This window comes from Haliotis rubra, unplaced genomic scaffold, assembly GCF_003918875.1.
Source record: "Haliotis rubra isolate DU_JTF1 unplaced genomic scaffold, ASM391887v1 Scf762, whole genome shotgun sequence".
NCBI classification, from domain to species: Eukaryota; Metazoa; Mollusca; class Gastropoda; order Lepetellida; family Haliotidae; genus Haliotis; species Haliotis rubra.
Genome location: NW_025767482.1, coordinates 432,165 through 444,426, shown reverse-complemented (window position 1 = coordinate 444,426; position 12,262 = coordinate 432,165). Strand labels below are relative to the sequence as shown.

The 12,262-nt window shown below is 49.9% G+C and overlaps 1 protein-coding gene across 3 annotated transcripts in view; it reads right to left on the bottom strand.

The window, feature by feature from the left end:
* Positions 1 to 12,262, bottom strand: part of LOC124260430 (glycine N-acyltransferase-like) — a 34,148-nt gene that overhangs the window by 19,468 nt on the left and 2,418 nt on the right. For all 3 annotated transcript variants that reach the window (XM_046694744.1, XM_046694743.1, XM_046694742.1), the window contains exons 3-4: positions 9,282 to 9,396; positions 8,799 to 8,913 (exon numbers count right to left, since the gene is read on the bottom strand). In XM_046694744.1, the coding sequence (XP_046550700.1) occupies positions 8,799 to 8,913; positions 9,282 to 9,396 (230 nt within the window). The remainder of the gene's footprint in view (positions 1 to 8,798; positions 8,914 to 9,281; positions 9,397 to 12,262) is intronic.

Here is a 12,262-nt window from a genome sequence, read left to right as displayed (position 1 = left end):
GATGGACGTACCTGGCGCGGAGTGTGTCCAGTGTGACGGTCATCAGGAGGTTACGATGGTGTGTATATGATGGACGTACCTGGCGCGGAGTGTGCGTGTGAGGGTCATCAGGAGGTTAGGATGGTGTGTATATGATGGACGTACCTGGCGCGGAGTGTGTCCCGTGTGACGGTCATCAGGAGGTAACGATGGTGTGTATATGATGGACGTACCTGGCGCGGAGTGTGTCCCGTGTGACGGTCATCAGGAGGTTACGATGGTGTGTATATGATGGACGTACCTGGCGCGGAGTGTGCCGTGTGACGGTCATCAGGAGGTTAGGATGGTGTGTATATGATGGACGTACCTGGCGCGGAGTGTGCCGTGTGACGGTCATCAGGAGGTTAGGATGGTGTGTATATGATGGACGTACCTGGCGCGGAGTCTGCCGTGTGACGGTCATCAGGAGGTTAGGATGGTGTGTATATGATGGACGTACCTGACGCGGAGTGTGCCGTGTGACGGTCATCAGGAGGTTACGATGGTGTGTATATGATGGACGTACCTGGCGCGGAGTGTGTCCAGTGTGACGGTCATCAAGAGGTTACGATGGTGTGTATATGATGGACGTACCTGGCGCGGAGTGTGTCCCGTGTGACGGTCATCAGGAGGTTAGGATGGTGTGTATATGATGGACGTACCTGGCGCGGAGTGTGCCGTGTGACGGTCATCAGGAGGTTAGGATGGTGTGTATATGATGGACGTACCTGGCGCGGGTGTGCCGTGTGACGGTCATCAGGAGGTAACGATGGTGTGTATATGATGGACGTACCTGGCGCGGAGTGTGTCCCGTGTGACGGTCATCAGGAGGTTAGGATGGTGTATATGATGGACGTACCTGGCGCGGAGTGTGCCGTGTGACGGTCATCAGGAGGTTACGATGGTGTGTATATGATGGACGTACCTGGCGCGGAGTGTGTCCAGTGTGACGGTCATCAAGAGGTTACGATGGTGTGTATATGATGGACGTACCTGGCGCGGAGTGTGTCCCGTGTGACGGTCATCAGGAGGTTAGGATGGTGTGTATATGATGGACGTACCTGGCGCGGAGTGTGTCCCGTGTGACGGTTATCAGGAGGTTACGATGGTGTGTATATGATGGACGTACCTGGCGCGGAGTGTGCCGTGTGACGGTCATCAGGAGGTTAGGATGGTGTGTATATGATGGACGTACCTGGCGCGGAGTGTGTCCCGTGTGACGGTCATCAGGAGGTTAGGATGGTGTGTATATGATGGACGTACCTGGCGCGGACTCTGCCGTGTGACGGTCATCAGGAGGTTAGGATGGTGTGTATATGATGGACGTACCTGGCGCTAAGTGTGTCCCGTGTGACGGTCATCAGGAGGTTACGATGGTGTGTATATGATGGACGTACCTGGCGCGGAGTGTGTCCAGTGTGACCGTCATCAGGAGGTTAGGATGGTGTGTATATGATGGACGTACCTGGCGCGGAGTGTGTCCAGCGTGACGGTCATCAGGAGGTTAGGATGGTGTGTATATGATGGACGTACCTGGCGCGGAGTGTGTCCAGCGTGACGGTCATCAGGAGGTTAGGATGGTGTGTATATGATGGACGTACCTGGTGCGGGTGTGTCCCGTGTGACGGTCATCAGGAGGTTAGGATGGTGTGTATATGATGGACGTACCTGGCGCGGAGTGTGTCCCGTGTGACGGTCATCAGGAGGTTAGGATGGTGTGTATATGATGGACGTACCTGGTGCGGAGTGTGTCCCGTGTGACGGTCATCAGGAGGTTACGATGGTGTGTATATGATGGACGTACCTGGCGCGGAGTGTGTCCCGTGTGACGGTCATCAGGAGGTTAGGATGGTGTGTATATGATGGACGTACCTGGCGCGGAGTGTGTCCAGTGTGACGGTCATCAGGAGGTTAGGATGGTGTGTATATGATGGACGTACCTGGCGCTAAGTGTGTCCCGTGTGACGGTCATCAGGAGGTTAGGATGGTGTGTATATGATGGACGTACCTGGCGCTAAGTGTGTCCAGTGTGACGGTCATCAGGAGGTTAGGATGGTGTGTATATGATGGACGTACCTGGCGCGGAGTCTGTCCCGTGTGACGGTCATCAGGAGGTTAGGATGGTGTGTATATGATGGACGTACCTGGCGCGGAGTGTGTCCAGTGTGACGGTCATCAGGAGGTTAGGATGGTGTGTATATGACGGACGTACCTGGCGCGAGTCTGTCCCGTGTGACGGTCATCAGGAGGTTAGGATGGTGTGTATATGATGGACGTACCTGGCGCTAAGTGTGTCCCGTGTGACGGTCATCAGGAGGTTACAATGGTGTGTATATGATGGACGTACCTGGCGCTAAGTGTGTCCCGTGTGACGGTCATCAGGAGGTTAGGATGGTGTGTATATGATGGACGTACCTGGCGCGGAGTGTGTCCCGTGTGACGGTCATCAGGAGGTTACGATGGTGTGTATATGATGGACGTACCTGGCGCGGAGTGTGCCGTGTGACGGTCATCAGGAGGTTACGATGGTGTGTATATGATGGACGTACCTGGTGCGAAGTGTGTCCCGTGTGACGGTCATCAGGAGGTTAGGATGGTGTGTATATGATGGACGTACCTGGTGCGGAGTGTGTCCCGTGTGACGGTCATCAGGAGGTTACGATGGTGTGAATATTATGGACGTACCTGGTGCGGAGTGTGTCCCGTGTGACGGTCATCAGGAGGTTAGGATGGTGTGTATATGATGGACGTACCTGGTGCGGAGTGTGTCCACTGTGACGGTCATCAGGAGGTTAGGATGGTGTGTATATGATGGACGTACCTGGCGCGGAGTGTGTCCAGTGTGACGGTCATCAGGAGGTTAGGATGGTGTGTATATGATGGACGTACCTGGCGCGGAGTGTGTCCAGTGTGACGGTCATCAGGAGGTTAGGATGGTGTGTATATGATGGACGTACCTGGCGCGGAGTGTGTCCCGTGTGACGGTCATCAGGAGGTTACGATGGTGTGTATATGATGGACGTACCTGTCGTGGAGTGTGTCCCGTGTGACCGTCATCAGGAGGTTAGGATGGTGTGTATATGATGGACGTACCTGGCGCTAAGTGTGTCCCGTGTGACGGTCATCAGGAGGTTACAATGGTGTGTATATGATGGACGTACCTGGCGCTAAGTGTGTCCCGTGTGACCGTCATCAGGAGGTTAGGATGGTGTGTATATGATGGACGTAACTGGCGCGGAGTGTGTCCCGTGTGACGGTCATCAGGAGGTTACGATGGTGTGTATATGATGGACGTACCTGGCGCGGAGTGTGTCCCGTGTGACGGTCATCAGGAGGTTACGATGGTGTGTATATGATGGACGTACCTGGCGCGGAGTGTGCCGTGTGACGGTCATCAGGAGGTTAGGATGGTGTGTATATGATGGACGTACCTGGCGCGGAGTGTGCCGTGTGACGGTCATCAGGAGGTTAGGATGGTGTGTATATGATGGACGTACCTGGCGCGGAGTCTGCCGTGTGACGGTCATCAGGAGGTTAGGATGGTGTGTATATGATGGACGTACCTGGCGCTAAGTGTGTCCCGTGTGACGGTCATCAGGAGGTTACGATGGTGTGTATATGATGGACGTACCTGGCGCGGAGTGTGTCCCGTGTGACGGTCATCAGGAGGTTAGGATGGTGTGTATATGATGGACGTACCTGACGCGGAGTGTGCCGTGTGACGGTCATCAGGAGGTTAGGATGGTGTGTATATGATGGACGTACCTGGCGCGGAGTGTGTCCAGTGTGACGGTCATCAGGAGGTTAGGATGGTGTGTATATGATGGACGTACCTGGCGCGGAGTGTGTCCCGTGTGACGGTCATCAGGAGGTTAGGATGGTGTGTATATGATGGACGTACCTGGCGCGGAGTGTGCCGTGTGACGGTCATCAGGAGGTTAGAGATGGTGTGTATATGATGGACGTACCTGGCGCGGAGTGTGCCGTGTGACGGTCATCAGGAGGTTAGGATGGTGTGTATATGATGGACGTAATGGCGCGGAGTCTGCCGTGTGACGGTCATCAGGAGGTTAGGATGGTGTGTATATGATGGACGTACCTGGCGCTAAGTGTGTCCCGTGTGACGGTCATCAGGAGGTAACGATGGTGTGTATATGATGGACGTACCTGGCGCGGAGTGTGTCCCGTGTGACGGTCATCAGGAGGTTACGATGGTGTGTATATGATGGACGTACCTGACGCGGAGTGTGTCCCGTGTGGCGGTCATCAGGAGGTTAGGATGAGGTTAGGATGGTGTGTATATGATGGACGTACCTGGCGCGGAGTGTGTCCCGTGTGACGGTCATCAGGAGGTTACGATGGTGTGTATATGATGGACGTACCTGGCGCGGAGTGGTATCCCGTGACGGTCATCAGGAGGTTAGGAGGGTGGATGTGTATATGATGGACGTACCTGGCGCGGAGTGTGCCGTGTGACGGTCATCAGGAGGTTAGATGTGTGTATATGATGGACGTGGCGCGGAGTGTGCCGTGTGACGGTCATCAGGAGGTTAGAGATGGTGGATGGACGTACCTGGCGCGGACTCTGCCGTGTGACGGTCATCAGGAGGTTAGGATGGTGTGTATATGATGGACGTACCTGGCGCTAAGTGTGTCCCGTGTGACGGTCATCAGGAGGTAACGATGATGTGTGTATATGATGGACGTACCTGGCGCGGAGTGTGTCCAGTGTGACCGTCATCAGGAGGTTAGGATGGTGTGTATATGATGGACGTACCTGGCGCGGAGTGTGTCCAGCGTGACGGTCATCAGGAGGTTAGGATGGTGTGTATATGATGGACGTACCTGGCGCGGAGTGTGTCCAGCGTGACGGTCATCAGGAGGTTAGGATGGTGTGTATATGATGGACGTACCTGGTGCGGAGTGTGTCCCGTGTGACGGTCATCAGGAGGTTACGATGGTGTGTATATGATGGACGTACCTGGCGCGGAGTGTGTCCCGTGTGACGGTCATCAGGAGGTTAGGATGGTGTGTATATGATGGACGTACCTGGTGCGGAGTGTGTCCCGTGGGACGGTCATCAGGAGGTTACGATGGTGTGTATATGATGGACGTACCTGGTGCGGAGTGTGTCCCGTGTGACGGTCATCAGGAGGTTAGGATGGTGTGTATATGATGGACGTACCTGGCGCGGAGTGTGTCCAGTGTGACGGTCATCAGGAGGTTAGGATGGTGTGTATATGTTGGACGTACCTGGCGCGGAGTGTGTCCCGTGTGACGGTCATCAGGAGGTTAGGATGGTGTGTATATGATGGACGTACCTGTCGTGGAGTGTGTCCAGTGTGACCGTCATCAGGAGGTTTCGATGGTGTGTATATGATGGACGTACCTGACGCGGAGTCTGTCCCGTGTGACGGTCATCAGGAGGTTAGGATGGTGTGTATATGATGGACGTACCTGGCGTGGAGTGTGTCCAGTGTGACCGTCATCAGGAGGTTAGGATGGTGTGTATATGACGGACGTACCTGGCGCGGAGTCTGTCCCGTGTGATGGTCATCAGGAGGTTAGGATGGTGTGTATATGATGGACGTACCTGGCGCTAAGTGTGTCCCGTGTGACGGTCATCAGGAGGTTACAATGGTGTGTATATGATGGACGTACCTGGCGCTAAGTGTGTCCCGTGTGACGGTCATCAGGAGGTTACGATGGTGTGTATATGATGGACGTACCTGGCGCGGAGTGTGTCCCGTGTGACGGTCATCAGGAGGTTACGATGGTGTGTATATGATGGACGTACCTGGCGCGGAGTGTGCCGTGTAACGGTCATCAGGAGGAGGTTACGATGGTGTGTATATGATGGACGTACCTGGTGCGAAGTGTCCCGTGTGACGGTCATCAGGAGGTTAGGATGGTGTGTATATGATGGACGTACCTGGTGCGGAGTGTGTCCCGTGTGACGGTCATCAGGAGGTTACGATGGTGTGAATATTATGGACGTACCTGGTGCGGAGTGTGTCCCGTGTGACGGTCATCAGGAGGTTAGGATGGTGTGTATATGATGGACGTACCTGGTGCGGAGTGTGTCCACTGTGACGGTCATCAGGAGGTTAGGATGGTGTGTATATGATGGACGTACCTGGCGCGGAGTGTGTCCAGTGTGACGGTCATCAGGAGGTTAGGATGGTGTGTATATGATGGACGTACCTGGCGCGGAGTGTGTCCAGTGTGACGGTCATCAGGAGGTTAGGATGGTGTGTATATGTTGGACGTACCTGGCGCGGAGTGTGTCCCGTGTGACGGTCATCAGGAGGTTACGATGGTGTGTATATGATGGACGTACCTGTCGTGGAGTGTGTCCCGTGTGACCGTCATCAGGAGGTTTCGATGGTGTGTATATGATGGACGTACCTGGCGCTAAGTGTGTCCCGTGTGACGGTCATGAGGAGGTTACAATGGTGTGTATATGATGGACGTACCTGGCGCTAAGTGTGTCCCGTGTGACCGTCATCAAGAGGTTAGGATGGTGTGTATATGATGGACGTAACTGGCGCGGAGTGTGTCCCGTGTGACGGTCATCAGGAGGTTACGATGGTGTGTATATGATGGACGTACCTGGTGCGGAGTGTGCCCCGTGTGACGGTCATCAGGAGGTTAGGATGGTGTGTATATGATGGACGTACCTGGTGCGAAGTGTGTCCCGTGTGACGGTCATCAGGAGGTTAGGATGGTGTGTATATGATGGACGTACCTGGTGCGAAGTGTGTCCCGTGTGACGGTCATCAGGAGGTTAGGATGGTGTGTATATGATGGACGTACCTGGCGCTAAGTGTGTCCCGTGTGACCGTCATCAGGAGGTTAGGATGGTGTGTATATGATGGACGTAACTGGCGCGGAGTGTGTCCCGTGTGACGGTCATCAGGAGGTTACGATGGTGTGTATATGATGGACGTACCTGGTGCGGAGTGTGTCCGTGTGACGGTCATCAGGAGGTTACGATGGTGTGTATATGATGGACGTACCTGGTGCGAAGTGTGTCCCGTGTGACGGTCATCAGGAGGTTACGATGGTGTGTATATGATGGACGTACCTGGTGCGGAGTGTGTCCCGTGTGACGGTCATCAGGAGGTTAGGATGGTGTGTATATGATGGACGTACCTGGTGCGGAGTGTGTCCAGTGTGACGGTCATCAGGAGGTTAGGATGGTGTGTATATGATGGACGTACCTGGTGCGGAGTGTGTCCAGTGTGAAGGTCATCAGGAGGTTAGGATGGTGTGTATATGATGGACGTACCTGGTGCGGAGTGTGTCCCGTGTGACGGTCATCAGGAGGTTACGATGGTGTGTATATGATGGACGTACCTGGTGCGGAGTGTGTCCCGTGTGACGGTCATCAGGAGGTTACGATGGTGTGTATATGATGGACGTACCTGGTGCGGAGTGTGTCCCGTGTGACGGTCATCAGGAGGTTAGGATGGTGTGTATATGATGGACGTACCTGGTGCGGAGTGTGTCCAGTGTGACGGTCATCAGGAGGTTAGGATGGTGTGTATATGATGGACGTACCTGGTGCGGAGTGTGTCCCGTGTGACGGTCATCAGGAGGTTAGGATGGTGTGTACATGATGGACGTACCTGGTGCGGAGTGTGTCCCGTGTGACGGTCATCAGGAGGTTAGGATGGTGTGTATATGATGGACGTACCTGGCGCGGAGTGTGTCCCGTGTGAGGGTCATCAGGAGGTTAGGATGGTGTGTATATGATGGACGTACCTGGTGCGGAGTGTGTCCCGTGTGACGGTCATCAGGAGGTTAGGATGGTGTGTATATGATGGACGTACCTGGTGCGGAGTGTGTCCCGTGTGACGGTCATCAGGAGGTTAGATGGTGTGTATATGATGGACGTACCTGGTGCGGAGTGTCCCCTGTGACGGTCATCAGGAGGTTACGATGGTGTGTATATGATGGACGTACCTGGTGCGGAGTGTTTCCCGTGTGACGGTCATCAGGAGGTTAGGATGGTGTGTATATGATGGACGTACCTGGTGCGGAGTGTTTCCCGTGTGACGGTCATCAGGAGGTTAGGATGGTGTATATATGATGGACGTACCTGGTGCGGAGTGTGTCCCGTGTGACCGTCATCAGGAGGTTACGATGGTGTGTATATGATGGACGTACCTGGCGCGGAGTGTGTCCCGTGTGACGGTCATCAGGAGGTTACGATGGTGTGTATATGATGGACGTACCTGGTGCGGAGTGTTTCCCGTGTGACGGTCATCAGGAGGTTACGATGGTGTGTATATGATGGACGTACCTGGTGCGGAGTGTGTCCCGTGTGACGGTCATCAGGAGGTTACGATGGTGTGTATATGATGGACGTACCTGGTGCGGAGTGTGTCCCGTGTAACGGTCATCAGGAGGTTACGATGGTGTGTATATGATGGACGTACCTGGTGCGGAGTGTGTCCCGTGTGACGGTCATCAGGAGGTTAGGATGGTGTGTATATGATGGACGTACCTGGTGCGGAGTGTGCCGTGTGACGGTCATCAGGAGGTTAGGATGGTGTGTATATGATGGACGTACCTGGCGCGGAGTGTGCCGTGTGACGGTCATCAGGAGGTTAGGATGGTGTGTATATGATGGACGTACCTGGTGCGGAGTGTGTCCCGTGTGACGGTCATCAGGAGGTTACGATGGTGTGTATATGATTGACGTACCTGGTGCGGAGTGTGTCCCGTGTGACGGTCATCAGGAGGTTACGATGGTGTGTATATGATGGACGTACCTGGTGCGGAGTGTGTCCCGTGTAACGGTCATCAGGAGGTACTTGTCCACTGTATAAGGTTTTTGTTGATAATCGATGGCTTTCACAACAGCTGGCATGGCGCCCATGTCGACACCTGCATGGTTTGAATCAACAGATGTGATTTCTTCTATATAAGTGGCTTTTAGAAGCTGGTTTGATGAAGAGGAAACGTCGCATCTATTGCAATAAAGAAGCTGTCTATCCATAAAAAGTGGTCCTCTTCAACATGTAATGTTCATTTAGAAAACACAGCTTGTTATACAGTTAAACCATTGTAACACATGTGTTCAATAAAAGCAGCCTGTTATCTGTCATCGGCCGAGAGTATATGTTATCTGTAAATCGGTGGTCAGATGAAACATTATGTACAAATAGTTTCTACAAACGTACTTTCACTCGAAAGAAGGAATCTGGGCTGGGTTTAATACTTAATGGTGCCAGGGTTTCCATAGCAACACTTACAGACAAAGATGATCCTTGCTGACCAGTCCAGGACACCCGGTTGTCGCAGCAGCGTCTCCAGGTGTGCTGTTTGAGTCGCAAAGACGCTGACGAGGGGTCCGAGGTGGACAGGATACTGGCCAAACGTATATCACCACAATTAATATATTTGAGTGTTATTCAAAGGTACGTCACATGTATACCTGTGTTTGTATGTCAGATATACGTCACATGTATACCTGTGTTTGTATGTCAGATATACGTCACATACATACCTGTGTTTTGTATGTCAGATATACGTCACATACATACCTGTGTTTTGTATGTCAGATATACGTCACATGTATACCTGTGTTTGTATGTCAGATATACGTCACATGTATACCTGTGTTGGTATGTCAGAAATACGTCATACGTATAGCTGTGTTTGTATGTCAGATATACGCCACATATATACCTGTGTTTGTATGTCAGATATATGTGACATGTATACCCGTGTTTGTATGTCAGATATACGTGACATGTATACCTGTGTTTGTATGTCAGATATACTTCACATATATACCTGTGTTTGTATGTCAGATATACGTCACATGTATACCTGTGTTTGTATGTCAGATAAACGTCACATATATACCTTAGTTTGTATGTCAGATATACGCCACATGTATACCTGTGTTTGTATGTCAGATATACGTCACATGTATACCTGTGTTTGTATGTCAGATATACGTCACACACATACCTGTGTTTTGTATGTCAGATATACGTCACATGTATACCTGTGTTTGTATGTCAGATAAACGTCACATATATACCTTAGTTTGTATGTCAGATATACGCCACATGTATACCTGTGTTTGTATGTCAGATATACGTCACATGTATACCTGTGTTTGTATGTCAGATATACGTCACATACATACCTGTGTTTTGTATGTCAGAAATACGTCACATGTATACCTGTGTTTGTATGTCAGATATTCGTCACATGTATACCTGTGTTTGTATGTTAGATATACGTGACATGTATACCTGTGTTTGTATGTCAGATATTCGTCACATGTATACCTGTGTTGGTATGTCAGAAATACGTCACACGTATACCTGTGTTTGTATGTCAGATATACTTCACATATATACCTGTGTTTGTATGTCAGATATACGTGACATATATACCTGTGTTTGTATGTCAGATATACGTCACATGTATACCTGTGTTTGTATGTCGGAAATACGTCACATGTATACCTGTGTTTGTATGTCAGAAATACGTCACATGTATACCTGTGTTTGTATGTCAGAAATACTTCACATATATACCTGTGTTTGTATGTCAGATATTCGTCACATGTATACCTGTGTTTGTATGTTAGATATACGTGACATGTATACCTGTGTTTGTATGTCAGATATTCGTCACATGTATACCTGTGTTGGTATGTCAGAAATACGTCACACGTATACCTGTGTTTGTATGTCAGATATACTTCACATATATACCTGTGTTTGTATGTCAGATATTCGTCACATGTATACCTGTGTTTGTATGTTAGATATACGTGACATGTATACCTGTGTTTGTATGTCAGATATACGTCACATGTATACCTGTGTTTGTATGTCAGATATACGTCACATGTATACCCGTGTTTGTATGTCAGATATACGTGACATGTATACCTGTGTTTGTATGTCAGATATACGTGACATGTATACCTGTGTTTGTATGTCAGATATGCGTCACATGTATACCTGTGTTTGTATGTCAGATATACGTGACATGTATACCTGTGTTTGTATGTCAGATATACGTGACATGTATACCTGTGTTTGTATGTCAGATATACGTCACATGTATACCCGTGTTTGTATGTCAGATATACGTGACATGTATACCTGTGTTTGTATGTCAGATATGCGTGACATGTATACCCGTGTTTGTATGTCAGATATACGTGACATGTATGTCTGTGTTTGTATGTCAGATATGCGTCACATGTATACCCGTGTTTGTATGTCAGATATACGTCACATGTGTACATCATTACTATATACTGTATACAATGAGAATAGGTCATCCGTTCTATATATGGAACTAATAACATCATGATTGTAATGTGCTATTTTCCATGTACAACATGCTCAAAAGCGCAAGACATAGAATTACATGAAAACCAGACACTAAGAGATGATGAAAGACTAGAGATACATGAACACAATTCAATAGATTATTGTTTGCTCTCAGAGGCTATAGGGCTATATGGGGACGATGAGGCAGCCTGATAGTGGTTATATAGTGTTGGCTTGTCACGCTGGAGACCCAAGGTCGATCACAACACAGTTTGTCAAGCCCATTTCTGGTGTCCCCCGCCGAGATCTTGCTGGCATATTACTAAATACGGCGTAAAACTACACTTACTCAGTTTTATGGTGAGTATGAAGTACTATAGCGAATGGTGAGTAGGAAGTCTGTACTATAGTGTATGGCGAGAAGGAAGTCTGTACTATAGTGTATGGTGAGTAGGCATTCTGTACTATAGTGTATGATGAGTATGAAGTCTGTACTATAGTGTATGGTGAGTATGAAGTCTGTACTATAGTCTATGGTGAGTATGAAGTCTGTACTATAGTGTATGGTGAGTAGGCATTCTGTACTATAGTGTATGGTGAGTATGAAGTCTGTACTATAGTGTATGGTGAGTATGAAGTCTGTACTATAGTGTATGGTGAGTATGAAGTCTATTCTATAGTGTATGGTGAGTATGAAGTCTGTACTATAGTGTATGGTGAGTATGAAGTCTGTACTATAGTGTATGGTGAGTAGGCATTCTGTACTATAGTGTATGGTGAGTATGAAGTCTGTACTATAGTGTATGGTGAGTAGGCATTCTGTACTATAGTGTATGGTTAGTAGGAAGTCTGTACTATAGTGTATGGAGAGAAGGAAGTCTGTACTATAGTGTATGGTGAGTAGTCATTCTGTACTATAGTGTATGGTG